The sequence below is a fragment of the Drosophila melanogaster genome, chromosome 2R (genome assembly GCF_000001215.4).
Source record: "Drosophila melanogaster chromosome 2R".
Taxonomy (NCBI): Eukaryota; Metazoa; Arthropoda; class Insecta; order Diptera; family Drosophilidae; genus Drosophila; species Drosophila melanogaster.
Genome location: NT_033778.4, coordinates 22829320 through 22844694, shown reverse-complemented (window position 1 = coordinate 22844694; position 15375 = coordinate 22829320). Strand labels below are relative to the sequence as shown.

Genomic DNA, 15375 nt, shown 5'->3' with positions numbered 1-15375 from the left:
ATCGGTTATATGAAGGTGCAGTTGTTTAAAGAAAAAAGACATTGTTGTGTGCGTGGGTATAGTCTTTAAAAGTTGTAAAGTTGTGGCTATATCTATTGCATTTAAAGTTGGAAAAATCAGTTGTACAGATTTTGTTTGAACACAAGTCGGTAAAAGTCGGGAAAGCTGCTAGAGAGAACTGATAAAGTTGAAATTGTCGTGTGCGTGGATTTAGTCTTTAAAGTTGTAAAGTTATGGCTACGTCTACTGCATTGAAAGTTGAAAAAATCGATTGAACTCATACAGACTCAAGTCGTTTTGCTGTTGTGGAATTTAAAACAATTAAATTGCAAAGGTGGTGAAATTCGTTTCTAACGAAAATCAAAATTTGTCTTTTAACCGGTGGCGCCGTCTGCAAAATCGACTACCGTCGCGCCGTTAGAACATTGTCGTTGTTTGCTGGTGTTAGTGCCTTGTCGCGGAATGTTCACACGTACACCACCTACAAATAAAAAACTTAACACCGACCAAATACAAGCAATTCTAGAGAACGAAAGCGAGGACGAAAGCAGAAAAGAAAAAATGAACGAAGAAGATCAAAAGTTGGCGCCTGTAGGAGAAGCAGAGGCAAAGAAGCAGAATAAAGACGCTAGTGCTAAAGTCGAAGAGAAATTTGAACAAATGATGAATACTCTAACCCAGAGCATGTTGGCAAAATCTAAACAAGAGGGGCAAGTAATTATCGCTGCAGAAAAATTTGAAAAAGTTGTAAGTGACTGTGATGGCAAATCAATTCCTATTAAAAAATGGTTTGAAATTTTTGAGAAAAATGCCGAGGCATATGAACTTTCGGAGAAACAAAAATATGTTCAAGCCAGAAGTAAGATGATTGGATCAGCAGAACTTTTCTTAGAATCTGAATGTGTCAGTGGATACACTGAACTCAAAGAGTTACTAATTGAAGAATTTTCAGGCAGCTATAATAGCGCCGTTATTCACAAAAAGTTGCAAGACAGGAAGAAGAAGAGGGAGGAAACTCTACACGACTATTTGTTACAAATGAAGAAAATAGCAGCCTTAGGTGAAGTTGAAACAGTTGCTTTGATAACTCATATCGTAAACGGCCTCGACATTAAAAAGGAGTATAAGGGTGCTATGCTCCGTTGTAAAACTCTTAAGGAATTAAAGCAAGAATTCGAAATCTACGAGAGTCTGAATATTGTTGACAAGCCGAATATTCAACCAAAACCAAAGCAAACGTCGAAGGACCCAATGTCACATCCACCAGCTGTGACAACATGAAGTTGTGGAAGCACATAGCCGAAAATGCAGACCTATTGTCATCCGGGTCGGATGATGATGATCAGGAGGGCCGAATGTAACATGGAGTAAGGCTGAAGGCTGGCAACAACCCGGTTGGCAGCGCTGTTGAGCAGCAACATGATTGTCGGAAATCGAAGTTATCGACAATCAGTCATCGAAGGAACGATCGCAAGGCAGCAGTGGAGTGGAGTGGAAGTCAGCGTTGCAGTCAGTCGAGTTCTCAGCAGCAGTCGTTCGGTCACAAACTAAGAATACTTTATATAATTACCGCATTTAGAATTAAATTAATAATAAACAATAATAATAAACAATCTTACATATATATAAATATATTGTGATAAGATCACAGTTGAATTCACAGATCTTAGCAGGGCCAAAAAGAGGCTGGTCTTATGGAGAGCAAACAAACCTTTAACACACCCTGTGTCCCCCTCAATAGAGACATGATTCTCAGCCATCGGCAGCTAGTTCAAATAGAGCTAAGTACAAAGAACGGAGAAACAATTCAACAGTTTATTCGAAGTATCACAATTTTGAACATTTTATACATTCACAAACAGCTGTGGCAAATGTTTTTGAACCCCTCGAGAAAGAGGGGCAGTGCAAAGCACTTAGAATTAGCTACAGCCATTGACAATTGATCGCATGAGCCGCAATCCAATATAAATATGGTACTTATATACATTTATGAGATAAATTAACTGATTAGATTGCGCTGGACTGGCCTATCGAGCTCTTCCTTGATTCGAGTGCCGAAATCACAAGCGATTGGTAACAACAAAAGCGATTCAATTGCAAATAATTTACTTAAGCCTCGTGCTACGGTCACGCCTTATAAATAGAATAAATATAAATTACAGCCTACTTATGTTTAATACTGATTAACAAAAGCAATTGTTCTGGGCGAGCGGACACTTCCGCCACAAATCACTCGATGGCTTTGACAGTATACCGCTCCGGCCAACTGATTTGCTGCTCCAGGACGGGATCGATGGGCGGCGCGACTTCTGCGGGCGTGATCTTGGGCTTCTCGCAGGCGGACTCCGTGTCCTTAGGCTTCAGGAAGTCATCCGCATCCCAGGGCTGCGCCTTAGCCGTTCCCCAGATGATGAATACCACGTTGCCCACGAAGAATATGACAGCTGCCAGTCCAAAGACGATCTGCCATTGGCCGCGATTGTGCTGCGAAATTGGGAAATATTTATTATTGTTTTCGAATTGGGATTTTCCATAACTCTTTTCGACGCCTGACGCTTGACTCACCTTATCAGCCACGATCTCACCCGCAATCAGTGGTGTGAGGATGGGAATAACGTTCGCCACCGTATTGCTCAAGCCAATCAATATACCAGCGTGATTGGGTGACAGATCGATGGAGTTCAGGGAACTACCAATGGTGGCTCCACTGTTTACACCCACCGAGACGGTCATCAGCACGATAGCCAGATTCTTGTTCTCCTCGCTGAGGAATCCAATGCCGATCAGGGCGGCAGCCGGAATCCAAAACGAGAGCGTGTTGAACAGCTTACGCACTGCGGTTAGCGACAGGATCTTCTTCTTGAGCAGAACATCGGCGGCAATCAGATAGACATAGGACAGCAGCCACATGGCCAAGAAGGGCAGCGATGAGAAGACGGCGTTGCTCTGAATCTCCATGTTGAGGACTCCGTTCATGTAGGAGGGAATTTCCGCCTGCAGGGTGCTCAGTCCGTAGGTTTCTGCGCACCGGGTCACCAGCAGCGCCAGGAAGGGCACAGAAGTCCAGATCGCCCTCCACGGAATTGGTATGGTACGACCGTGGAAGTCCTCATTGTGCTCCAGCGAAGATTCGATGTACTTGCACTCGGCCTCGCCAACAAATCGGGACTCAGTGGCATTGTTGGAGGCGAATATTAGCCAGAGGAAACACCAGGCGGCGCAGAGGGATCCAGACACATAGGATATGCCCGGCCAGCCCATTGCTCCCTTGGCAATCATGCCACTTATGAACATGGCCAACACAGTGCCGCAATCCGTGCCTGTGTAGCTGAAGGCGCCCAGGCGGTTCCGCTCCTCTGGGGGCGACCACATAGCCAGATGCTCTGTGACGCAGGGAAAGATCACGCCCTGGAACAAGCCCTGCAGAATGCGGATGGCGCAAAACACCTGCCATCCACCCCAGGTGATGCACCACGGGGTCATCAGACTGAGCACAGCAGTGCCACAACTGGCCACAAAGAGGACCACCTTGGCGCCGTAGCGACGACACAGGAAGCTGCCAGGAAACAGGGTCAGGATGTAGCCCCAGTAGAAACTGGAGAGTATGTACGACTTTTGTTTCTCCGTCCATTCGAACTCCTGCGAGGGAAAGCGGCCACGTCAGCTATTTCCAACCGCAAGGAATATCACTTAAAACTCACCGGAAAATTGGGATTCGTGGTGGCCGCGTTAGTCATGGCCACAATGGCCACACTGACATTCAGCCGGGCAATGTGCATCACGGTCAGGCCGAGAAAGAGCAGGAACGACTGCAGATGTCGCACGCCCAGACGAGGGCCCTTGCAAGGTTTATGGGTCATGATCGGCAAGTAAGTCCAGGAAGCAACTCCACTTGGAACACTTTTTGGTTTAGTTACCGAGGTCTGCACTGTTAGATTGGGGCAATGGTTCTAAGCCCAGCCGCCATTGTATTGCCGACATTTATACGACAGCGGAAAGCTTTGAAAGCTTGGGCCAACACGCTCGGCGATATCATTCACCCACATAGTTGATTGGCCCGCGGACTCGCAGGTGAGTCCCCAGGGAGATGGTTCAGCGACAAACAAGATCGGCGATCGGAGACACTTTGACGCAACTCCTCGTTCCAGAAGCCGACTGACTGACGTAGCGGATCTATTGTAGTACGATCCGCTGGTGGATTGAGAAAGCATATGCATATGTTTCTACGTATTATCGGCAAATATTGATGGATTTACACAAAGTGGTGGCTAGAAAATAAGCACACCCACCCAACACTCAACTTTGGCCAGAGACGTGTTTATTTGCCCGAAAGATTTATGGCACGATTATCAACAAAAGTTTTTGCTCGCCAGGCCTGAAGCCGTAGAAAAATTAAATCCGATCCCCTGAAAGCTTAATACAACTGTGCTCAGCACCAGCAACCGAAAGAGCCGCCATAAATGAATGAGTTTATTTATTTTTTGGCATAGTATTCTTTATGGCCGCAATCTGGTCGAAACAATGGAACGCAACTGATAAGCGATGCTACCAGTTAAATAAATAATCAACTAATCGATACTGTACCGAGCCACACGGCCAAAGTATTTATAATGTTTATAATGTCAATTTATTGAACTTTATGAATTTAAAGAAAACTCTAATCTCAGCCAATTCCTCGCCTGGCCATTACAATCTCGAGTGATTCCCCTTGCTTGAGTGTGTTATGAGCCAAAGCTAAGTAGGCTCCATTTGAGATTACCAGCAGAGCTTTAGTTATCTGCTCAGGGATAACAGAGCTTTGAAAGGTTCTCACAAATCTTGGTGGAAGAAATTGGAAACTGGGTTTTCCTTCATTTCGAACGATGAGTCACTTACTAAAGTTATAGGTCGCGCCTTAAATTTTTGTTCCAAAGAAACCATAAAGGTGTGTACCATTTAGTGATACTGTGGGCATTGCCAATTTTTTTTATCACAAATCATATGGCGAGAAGTGCAATGACGAGATCGTTGTACGTAAGATAATATTTTTAGGTCTTCGCAAACGGCATCTTAAAAATGAACTGCAGAACTAAATGCTCTATAATTCAGTCTACTAGCGACGGTAACTAAGGGAATTTTAAACACAAGAATATGTCTATATTTTCGAGCAATCAAAACAATAATAGCTGACTAGCTCTTGAGACTGCGGACTTGTAATTAAAAATATTTAGTGATGTCGCCCTCAATGGCATTTTCAAAATATCAAGAATAACTCAATTTGAGTGTCAGTTATAGATAAAAGAATCGTTTGCTATCTCTCTACCAAGTTATGATTTTTAGACCACTAAAGTGAACAAATAAAAACCAAATGCTAAAATGTAAATTTGGTTATCCAGACTAGTCTAAAAAATAAATGCGTTAAATGGGTTAAGAATTAATGGCTTTTACTATTAATTTTCTCTTTGGAATTTTCGTTAATTGGAAAGGATAACGCCTGCATAGGTGGTCTATTGGCAAGTTCCGGGTTCTGTGTCTGCAGATAGTCCTCGGCATCCCAGGGCTGAGTTTCGGCCGTGCCAAACACCAAGTAAATGCAATTGCCCACAAAGAAGATTACGGAGGCAATGATGAACACGATCTGCCATTGGGAGCGATCAGACTGAAAGGAAAGGATACAATAAGCAATTAAAAATCTTTACTTCCTACCAACTTTTGCAAGCACTCACATTTTCCTTAACAATCCATCCAACAACTAAAGGAGTGACTATGGGCACGAAATTCGCCGCTGTATTCACAATTCCCATTAGAATGCTAGCGTGATTTTTCGATAGATCAATTGTGTTTAAAACACTGCCAATGGTTTGAGCACTATTCACGCCCACACTGATGGTCATCAGAGCAATCGCGAAGTTCTTTTGTTCCTTGTCCAAAAAGCCAATGCCCACCAAAGTGGCAGCAGGAATCCAGAAGGCAATGGAGTTGTAGGTCTTTCTCAAAATCGTCAAGGACACCGAGTTCTTGCCCAAGAGCACATCGGCTACGACTAGGTAAATATACGACATGCACCACATGGCCAAGAATGGGAGTGCCGAGAAGAACGCATTGCTCTTCATGTCCATGTCGAGGACTCCGTTCATATAGGATGGGATCTCGGCCTGCAGAGTGCTCAGTCCCCAGTTCTCAGCGCATCGTACTATGAGCAGGGCCAGGAATGGTGCCGACGTCCAAATTGCCTTCCAGGGAATGGGTATAATGGTAGCGTGGTATGACTCATTGTGCTTTAGAGACGACTCAATATAGATCAGTTCGTTCTCTCCTATGAAACGAGATTCCGTAGGATGGTTGGCAGCGAAGACGAACCATAATGTACACCAGAAGAAGGCCACTCCAGCCGAGACATATGAGATTCCGGGCCATCCCAGGGAGCTCTTGGCTATCATTCCGCTCAGGAACATGGCACTCACATTGCCGCACTCGATTCCAGTGTGACTCAGAGCTCCCAACCGATTTCTTTCCTCGGGCGGTGACCATTTAGCCAGGTGCTGATGAATGCAGGGGAATACCACTCCCTGGGCCAATCCCATTAGAACTCGAATTCCACAGTAGGCCTGCCATTCTCCAAATCCGATGAACAGCGGCGTCAAAGCACTGCAGACACCAGATCCGAAGACACCCCAAAACATTACACTCTTGACTCCAAAGCGCTTGCAGAGATAACCTCCAAGGAATTGCGTTAGGATGTAGCCCCAAAAGAAACTGGAGAGAATGTACGACTTCTCTGCCTCCGTCCAATCGTATTCCTAGTAGAGAATCTAGTAAGCTAAGTGGTATTTTCTTGATAGGATCCCTATTCTTACCGGAAAGTTCGGGTTCGTGGTTTCCGCATTGGTCATTGCCACCACAGACACGCCCACATTTAGGCGGCCTATGAATACGGTAGTTATATTGAGGAAGATCAGTAGCGCCTGGACATGCCTCATTCCCAGAACGGGTCCTGCAATAACAAAACGAACTGGTATTATCACTGTTACTTCCTGTCTACAAACAGTTGGGTAAATAAGTCTGAATTGCTCTTGAGACTCGGTTATCGCGCCATTATTGTAGTAATTTATGACCACTCAATGCGTGTGCGAAAAGCCCAGAAATCAGACGGAGTGCAAGGTCTGAGCCATGAAGGGGTTTTCCACTGTGTCAAGTTCGTTGGGTGTCAATTCATTCACAAACTCTTATCCGAACCGAAGGATTTCCTTTCACGCACCTTTGTTTGTCTCGGCCGTCATTTTTGATTTGGTCAACAAAACACCTCCTGACTTCTTTTAAACGACCGATCGGAATCACTGTGGGAAGTTAAGTGAGTGAGACCACGAACATAGAGTGGATTTAAATCCAAATTGAATTAGACGATAAGCCAAATGTTGCTTATCTGATACGACACGTCAGGTGATAAGGTCATACAGCGGGCGAATTTAACCATTGAATTAAAAAGCGTCATTAAAAAATTGTTGTACTTTACAAACTAGTTATTATGTCATTAGTCAGAATATTGTAAATCAATCAATAAATCATTATTTTCATCCATTTCTACAATTCTAGTAAGGATTCTGGCACGATTCGGTAAAAGATAGATGCCACATAAGCAACATGGCCTAAAATGTTAGCGCCAAAAAGAATGCATTGCTTTTTCATGGCCATATCGAGAACCCTTTTTCGAATAGGTGGGCATTTCGGCCTTCAGGTTACTTAGTCAAGAAAGAAGCCAAGGTTTTGCACCTTTAATAGTTAATTTTAGATATCTTGACGAAAATATCCTACCTGCAGTTCCTTTTCTACTGTTAAACGAGGTTGTTTAGAACAGCATTGCCTGGTCGTGTGGCGTTCCAAAATCAATTGGTAATATCAAGAGTAGTTACTGCCATACCATTATTGGATTGATTTATGGCCGCACCTTTGGTAAATTTGACGACTTTTGATAAGCAAATAACGCTCAAACATTTTAATTCAAACAAATCGTTTTACTTATACGTTTAATAAACAAATGAAATGTACTGATGTAGATCTTAAATCTTATTAAATTTAATAATAATACTCTAAATTATTTTGATTGCTTTGTTGTTTTAAATAGTTTCTATGTTAACTGAAGACTTAAGTGCTATCGATAGAACTTCAATTCAAGGACTTCGTGGAAGGTCATCAATACCTTTACCAGCTTCATGGATAGCTGGAACTTTAGCTAGCTCTGGCACCTTTACTGTGAGGTAGTCTTCAGCATCCCAGGGTTGTGAAACAGCCGTTCCAAAGTATAGGTACACCGAGTTTCCGACAAAAAAAAGTACTGCCGCAATTATGAACACTATCTGCCACTCAGCACGGTTATCCTGAAACAATCAACAGAAAGTCTTCTTATTTATACTTATTTATCACTGCCCTGTTTATAAACACTAACAGTGCAAACTTACGTCTTCATGAACAATAACTCCAACAATCAAAGGGGTTACTATAGGCACTACAGTAACAGCCGTATTCAAGATTCCCATTAGAATACTCGCATGATTCGGGGATAGATCTATGGTGTTCAAGGAGCTTCCGATTGTTGCTCCACTGTTGACACCGACACTGATGGTCATCAAAGCAATTGCCAGGTTCTTCTGCTCCTGATCCAGGAATCCGATTCCAATCAAAGTGGCACAAGGAATCCAGAAGGCCAACGAGTTGAAGGTCTTCCGGAGGGCCGTTAAACTCAGCCTGTTTCCGGCGAGCAGAACATCGGCGATTATCAGGTACACATACGACATAATCCACATGGCCAGAAATGGTAATGCCGAAAAGAATGCATTGCTTTTCATGTCCATATCCAGAACTCCGTTCATATAAGTTGGGATTTGGGCCTGGAGGGTGCTCAGACCCCAGGTCGCGCAACAACGCGTCAGCGTAAGAGCAAGAAATGGTGCCGAGGTCCAAATCGCCATCCATGGTACGGGAATTACGGTCTTGTGATAGTCCTCATTGTGCTTCAGAGACGATTCGATATAGTGGAGTTCTTCCTGGGTTATGTAACGAGATTCCACTGCATTGTCAGCGGCAAAAACGAACCAAATGGCACACCAGGCGAAGGCTAATCCTGCGGAGACATATGATATTCCTGGCCAACCAATGGCACTTTTGGCTATCATTCCGCTCAAGAACATGGCACTTACATTGCCGCACTCCATCCCAGTGTGACTAAGAGCTCCCAACCGATTTCGTTCCGCCGGAGGTGACCATTTGGCCAAATGGTGATGAATACAGGGAAAAACTAGTCCCTGTGCCAAGCCCATAACCACGCGAATTCCGCAGTAGGCCTGCCATCCGCCAAAACCGATGAAGAGCGGGGTCAATGCACTGCAGACACCAGATACAAAGACACCCCAAAACATTACACTCTTGACTCCAAAGCGCTTGCAGAGATAGCCACCTATAAATTGGGTCAAGATGTAGCCCCAAAAGAAACTGGAGAATATATACGACTTCTCTGCCTCCGTCCAATCGTATTCCTAGTAGAGAATCTAGTGAGCTAAGTAGTATTTTCTTTATAGGATCCCTATTCTTACCGGAAAGTTCGGGTTCGTGGTTTCCGCATTGGTCATTGCCACCACAGACACGCCCACATTTAGGCGGCCTATGAATACGGTAGTTATATTGAGGAAGATCAGTAGCGCCTGGACATGCCTCATTCCCAGAACGGGTCCTGCAATAACAAAACGAACTGGTATTAAAGCTGCTACTTTCTGCCTACATAGTACAGGTGGGAAAATAAATCTGAATTGCTCTTGAGACTCGGTTATCGCGCCATTATTGAAGTAATTTATGATGAGTTGAGTGCGCGTGCGGAAAGCCCGAAATTTTCAGATGGAGTGCAAGGTCTGATCCATGGAGGGGTTTTCAACTGTGTCAAGTTCGTGGGGTGTCATTTCATTCACAAACTCTTATCCGAATCGAAGGATTTCCTTTTACACACCTTTGTTTGTCTCGGCCGTCATTTTTGAATTGGTCAACAAAACACTTCTTCACTTCTTTAAAACGACCGATCGGAATAACTGTGGGAAGGTGAGTGAGTGAGCCCGCGAACTTAATATGAATTTAAATTCAAGTTGAATTAGCTGATAAGCCGAATTTGCCTTATCTAATACCACGTCAGGTGATTTTTTTTTTATTTGATTGTTTTAAATAGTTTCTATGTACACTGGAGACTTAAGTGCTATCGATCTAGTGGAACTTTAATATCATCGACTTCTGAGAAGGTCCATCAATGCCTTTACCAGCTTCATGGATAGCTGGAGCTATAGCTAGGTCTGGTACCTTTTCTGTGAGGTAGTCTTCAGCATCCCAGGGCTGTGAAACAGCCGTTCCATAATACAGGAACACACAGTTTCCGATAAAGAAAATTACTGCCGCAATTATAAACACTATCTGCCATTCTTCACGGTTTTTCTGAAGGAAAAATAGTATGACTACTTTATTATAAACATTAACAGTGCAAACTTACGTCTTCATGAACAATAAGTCCAACAGCCAGAGGGGTTACTATAGGCACTACATTCGCAGCCGTGTTCACAATACCCATAAGAATACTCGCATGATTCGGGGATAGATCTATGGTGTTCAAGGAGCTTCCGATTGTTGCTCCACTGTTGACACCGACACTGATGGTCATCAGAGCAATGGCCAGGTTCTTCTGTTCCTGATCCAGAAATCCGATTCCAATCAAAGTGGCACAAGGAATCCAGAAGGCCAACGAGTTGAAGATCTTTCTGAGAGCCGTTAAACTCAGCCTGTTTCCGGCGAGCAGAACATCAGCGATTATCAAATACACATACGACATAATCCACATGGCCAGAAATGGTAACGCCGAAAAGAATGCATTGCTTTTCATGTCCATGTCCAGAACCCCGTTCATATACGTTGGGATCTGGGCCTGGAGGGTGCTCAGACCCCAGGTTTCGCAGCAACGCGCCACCATGAGAGCAAAAAACGGTGCCGAGGTCCAAATCGCCATCCAGGGAACGGGAATTACGGTCTTGTGATAGTCCTCATTGTGCTTCAGAGACGATTCGATATAGTGGAGTTCTTCCTGGGTTATGTAACGAGATTCCTCTGCATTGTCAGCAGCGAAAACGAACCAAAATGCACACCAGGCTAAGGCTAATCCTGCAGAGACATACGATATTCCAGGCCAGCCAATGGCACTTTTGGCTATCATTCCACTGAAGAACATGGCACACACGTTGCCACACTCAATTCCTGTGTGACTGAGGGCACCCAAGCGATTCCTCTCCGCCGGCGGTGACCATCTGGCCAAGTGCTGATGGATGCAGGGAAAGATCAGGCCCTGGGCAAATCCCATCAGGACTCGAATACCGCAATAGGCTTGCCATTCACCAAATCCGATGAAGAGCGGGGTCAAAGCGCTGAAGATACCCGATGCAAAGGAGCCCCAGAGCATGACACTCTTGACTCCATAACGCTTGCACAGATATCCGCCCAGGAACTGGGTGATGATATATCCCCAAAAGAAGCTGGATAATATGTACGACTTCTGGGTCAGAGTCCAATCGTATTCCTGAGAAAAAAAGTGATGAAAGTTATTGACTAAAGAGTTAAGGAGTTATTAAAAGTCTTACTGGAAAATCGGGATTAGTTGACTCGGCGTTTGTCATCGCCACCACGGCTACTCCCACATTCAGTCGACCGATGTACAAACACGTGATGTTGAAAAAAAGCAATAGGGTTTGAACGTGTCGCATTCCCAGCAGGGGTCCTGCAGTCATTAAGAAAACTCGTTAGCTTTTGGCTTCGAACTAGTCAGCAAAAAATTTAAATAAATCACACTGTTTGGCAAGGGTTTAAAGGTTTGGTTTATTAATGGACCTAACCCAAGTATGTACTACCGGATAAAGTCCATCGTTCACTTCGAACAGTTCATATTTAGCGAACGTTAAATGAAAAAAGGAATGCATGAACTTACCCGAATACAAAAGAATATATTTTTCCCATACCTTTATTTATTTCAGCTGTCATCCTTGTAGTGTTGATCGAAAATTGACCTTCTGCCTTCGAAATGGTAGAATAGAATGGAATTGAACTCGAGTCAAACGCACCTTGCTGCGATTTCAATCGTACGAGTTGTTTATCAACTTCTAGCTAATCAGGCTGATTATCCTGTGATAAGGCTCAAACGCGTGCGTATTAACACAAAGTGTTCATGTGTATTCTTAAGCGAATGTGGCACGCGATTAGGATCATGGCAAAAGTGGGAAAGTCATTTGTTAGTCCAAGATTAGTATTGTAAATCAAATTTGTAGATAGACGAAGTCCACTACCACCCGTTGATATGTTTAATTTAACACCCACTAATCACCAACTCATAATCAACGTTTTAATCTTGTGAAAAACTGACCTAGCTCAATGCGTTATCTTGATTACTTGGTATCTGTAGCTGTGGCATCTGGGAAAGCCCAGCGTAAAGTCTGAGAAGCTAGCCAATTCAAAGGTCATAAACATATTGTGCTATACTTTCACTAGCAACAATATTCCCACGTACTTATCAACAGAACACTTGAGACGCCTTGCCCCCTCTTATCGAACTATCGAAATTAGTTGAAATTTCAATGGTAGTTGAAACACATGTCAAATTAATTGAAGAAGCGATCGATCTTATTTTTCCGTAACACACACGTCAATTGCTTATTTACGATCAGTACTCCGAAATTCTTATAGTAATCAGTGTTTTCATTGATAAACAGTTGACATGATGCCTTGGTGGGCCTGTTTCCGAAAGGTAAATCGACAAGGTCATGGGATTATTCACGTATAGTTTCTATATTTAAAGTACTCATTGGGAACACAATTGACTTATTTAAAGCTACTTCGGACCAGCCGTGACTAAAATTCCTAGTTGATTTCGAGGTATAGAATAATTAGTTATCCTATGACATCAAATTTCGTCCTTGCTGCTCAGTTATCCTTGATACCCTCACTTTCATTGCGCTTCGCTTCCTCCACTTTCTCACTTCCCTGTGCTTCCAGAGCCTTGGAATGTCCAACCTCTTGGAGATTGGAGGATCGTTGCTTATCCATAAAGTCGGGTGCATCCCAGGGCTGATTAACCATCTTACCAAAAGCTACGTAGACAATGTTGCCCACACAGAAGATAACGGCGGATATAATGAACACAATTTGCCACTGCTCTCGATCGTGCTGTTAACGAGAAAATTCAGACAGTTGATTCATTTGCTCTATGGGGGGATCTCCAATTATACTCACATCATCCTTGACGATGATTCCCACAAGAAGGGGCGTCAAAATGGGCACAATGTTAGACGCCGTATTAACAATTCCCATAAGAATGCCAGCGTGATTGGGTGACAAGTCGATGGTGTTTATGGTACTACCAATGGTGGAACCAGCGTTGATTCCCACATTGGCGCACATCAGCACAACTGCCAAGGTCTTCTGGGTATTGTCCAAGAAACTTACTCCGATCAGAGCTGCAGCGGGCACAAAGAACGCTATCGAATTCACACTCTTGCGAATGCCAGTGATGGACATGATGCCTCTGGTCAGCAGGATATCCGCGATGATTAGATAGACAAAGGCCATAACCCAGGAGGTTAAATATGGTAGGGCAGAGTAAAGAGCATTGCTCTTCATGTCCATCAAAAGGACACCGTTCATGTAGGCTGGCATTTCGGTCTGGAGCGTGGAATATCCCCAGGACTGACAGCACCTAGTGACCATCAAGGCCCAGAAGGGAACTGAAGTCCAAATTGCCTTCCACGGCACAGGAATGGGTCCAGTGGCCTTTAGCTCTGCCTCCTCCGCCTTGCGACTGGAGTTGATCGAAGTCTCAATGTAGTTTAGTTCCGCTTCGCCAATGAACTTGGATTCTCTGGGTTGGTTGGCTCCGAAAATCCACCAGACGATGCACCATAAAACGCCCACACCGCAGGAAACGTAAAAGATGCCGGGCCAGCCGATGCTCGAGGCTGCCAGTAATCCACTCGCAAACATGGCCACCAAGGTACCGCAATCGATACCCGTGTTGGCCAAGGCTCCCAGACGGTTGCGCTCCTTCACAGGACACCAGTTCGCCAGGTGGGCGTGAATGCAGGGGAACAGGAAACCCTGAAACAGACCCATGGACATCCGAATGGCACAATACGCTTGCCAGCCGCCCCAGGAAACACACCATGGGATCAGCACAACCAGCAGGGCTGACCCAATGGTGGACACGAACATCGTTATCCTTGCTCCATAGCGCCTGCATAGCCATCCGCCCATGAACTGTGTCAGTATGTAGCCCCAAAAGAAGCTGGACAGGATGTAGGATCGCTCCATTTCGTTCCAATCGTACTCCTATAAAAATTAACGAAATCACTTTAGAGATTTTGGAAGGTACCTCTTCAAACTTACTGGAAAGTTTGGGTTAGTGTTCTCGGCGTTCGTCATTGCCACAACCGCAACTCCAGCATTAAACTTGGCCATATAGTTTACCACAATCGACAGAAAGAGCAAGAAGGTCTGCAAATGACGTTGGCCGATCATCGGACCTATTAAGGCAGAAATAAATCACATAAGTAACACACTTAAGTGGGACTGGAACTCCCCACTGCTGAACTTCATTGCCCAAAACAATCCTTATCGCTCTGCTGTTCTGTTTTTCACTTCCTCCATATATTTGTCTGGGGAAAGTAGTCCACCTGCTCAGAAACCACTTAAATCAAAGACTATGATCTGATAAAGCACTTAAAAGATTTTAAAAATAGACTAAATGTTTTCCACTAAAGAATATTTTATTGAGATTTAGAATCGTTAGGAACTCAAGTGCTCTGAAATATTTATTTCATAATAAATAAGCAAATTAAAGAAGGAAAGTGATTAAAGTAAAATAACAAAAGAAAAAAACAAACTTAAGTTTCTCTTTTCTAGGATCCAAAGGATCGTCCAAGGACCCTTACTAACCCGTATTCGTTTCCGCCGTCATATCCGCGCACTGCTTATATTGAACCGCACCCGCTAGAGATCAAAACTAAACTCAACTCCTAACCTGCAGCCAGCTCGGTTAACACCTCCCATTTCGTTGAAGAGCTAATCGAACCCGCCGTCAGCTTTCAAGTGATACCCGTTTAATGGACACCAAATCAGGGCACTTTGCAAATACGATATTGATAAGGAAGAGGGCAACAATGAGAGCGCGATTTTGAATTGGAATGACGATAGCGGCGGTTCCACTACGGCCCACTGATAGTGTCAGTCGGTGGGTGGTGGGTGGTACAGCGATTGAAATCCGGATGCGATACGCATGAGAAGGGCAGGGCTCCTCTAAGCAGTCACAGAACTTCGAAGACGTCATTGATTTCC

At 44.2% G+C, this 15375-nt stretch overlaps 5 protein-coding genes across 7 annotated transcripts, besides 1 other annotated feature; all 5 read right to left on the bottom strand.

The window, feature by feature from the left end:
- Positions 1-1620: part of a mobile genetic element that runs on past the window's edge.
- Positions 1621-1717: 97 nt separating this feature from the next.
- CG9826 (uncharacterized protein) lies at positions 1718-3956 on the bottom strand. Of its 2 annotated transcripts, none has more exons than NM_206202.2 (3): positions 3702-3956; positions 2566-3639; positions 1718-2484 (listed from the first exon to the last, which is right to left on the bottom strand). In NM_206202.2, exons 1-3 carry the CDS (start codon positions 3858-3860, stop codon positions 2230-2232), a joined length of 1488 nt encoding a protein of 495 aa, NP_995924.2. In that variant the 5' UTR covers positions 3861-3956; the 3' UTR covers positions 1718-2229. The 2 variants fall into 2 exon arrangements, with proteins under 2 accessions (NP_995924.2, NP_611724.1); NM_137880.2 differs by having other exon boundaries at positions 2093-2484.
- A 1447-nt stretch (positions 3957-5403) lies between these two features.
- CG9825 (uncharacterized protein) lies at positions 5404-7334 on the bottom strand. Its single transcript, NM_137879.4, has 4 exons — positions 7238-7334; positions 6837-6973; positions 5706-6779; positions 5404-5638 (listed from the first exon to the last, which is right to left on the bottom strand). The coding sequence occupies exons 1-4, from the start codon at positions 7257-7259 to the stop codon at positions 5414-5416; spliced, it is 1458 nt and encodes a 485-aa protein (NP_611723.3). The 5' UTR covers positions 7260-7334; the 3' UTR covers positions 5404-5413.
- A 659-nt stretch (positions 7335-7993) lies between these two features.
- On the bottom strand, positions 7994-10048 carry CG12490 (uncharacterized protein). Its single transcript, NM_137878.2, has 4 exons — positions 9974-10048; positions 9567-9703; positions 8436-9509; positions 7994-8354 (listed from the first exon to the last, which is right to left on the bottom strand). Exons 1-4 carry the CDS (start codon positions 9993-9995, stop codon positions 8148-8150), a joined length of 1440 nt encoding a protein of 479 aa, NP_611722.2. The 5' UTR covers positions 9996-10048; the 3' UTR covers positions 7994-8147.
- Positions 10049-10114: 66 nt separating this feature from the next.
- CG30265 (uncharacterized protein) lies at positions 10115-12239 on the bottom strand. 2 transcript variants are annotated; one of them, NM_137877.3, is made up of 4 exons: positions 12012-12239; positions 11637-11773; positions 10502-11575; positions 10115-10446 (listed from the first exon to the last, which is right to left on the bottom strand). In NM_137877.3, the coding sequence occupies exons 1-4, from the start codon at positions 12031-12033 to the stop codon at positions 10222-10224; spliced, it is 1458 nt and encodes a 485-aa protein (NP_611721.2). In that variant the 5' UTR covers positions 12034-12239; the 3' UTR covers positions 10115-10221. The 2 variants fall into 2 exon arrangements, with proteins under 2 accessions (NP_611721.2, NP_001286747.1); NM_001299818.1 differs by having other exon boundaries at positions 12012-12090.
- A 578-nt stretch (positions 12240-12817) lies between these two features.
- MFS1 (Major Facilitator Superfamily Transporter 1) lies at positions 12818-15051 on the bottom strand. Its single transcript, NM_166564.2, has 4 exons — positions 14977-15051; positions 14428-14564; positions 13279-14370; positions 12818-13212 (listed from the first exon to the last, which is right to left on the bottom strand). Exons 1-4 carry the CDS (start codon positions 14996-14998, stop codon positions 12970-12972), a joined length of 1494 nt encoding a protein of 497 aa, NP_726254.1. The 5' UTR covers positions 14999-15051; the 3' UTR covers positions 12818-12969.
- Between the last annotated feature and the right edge of the window lie 324 nt (positions 15052-15375).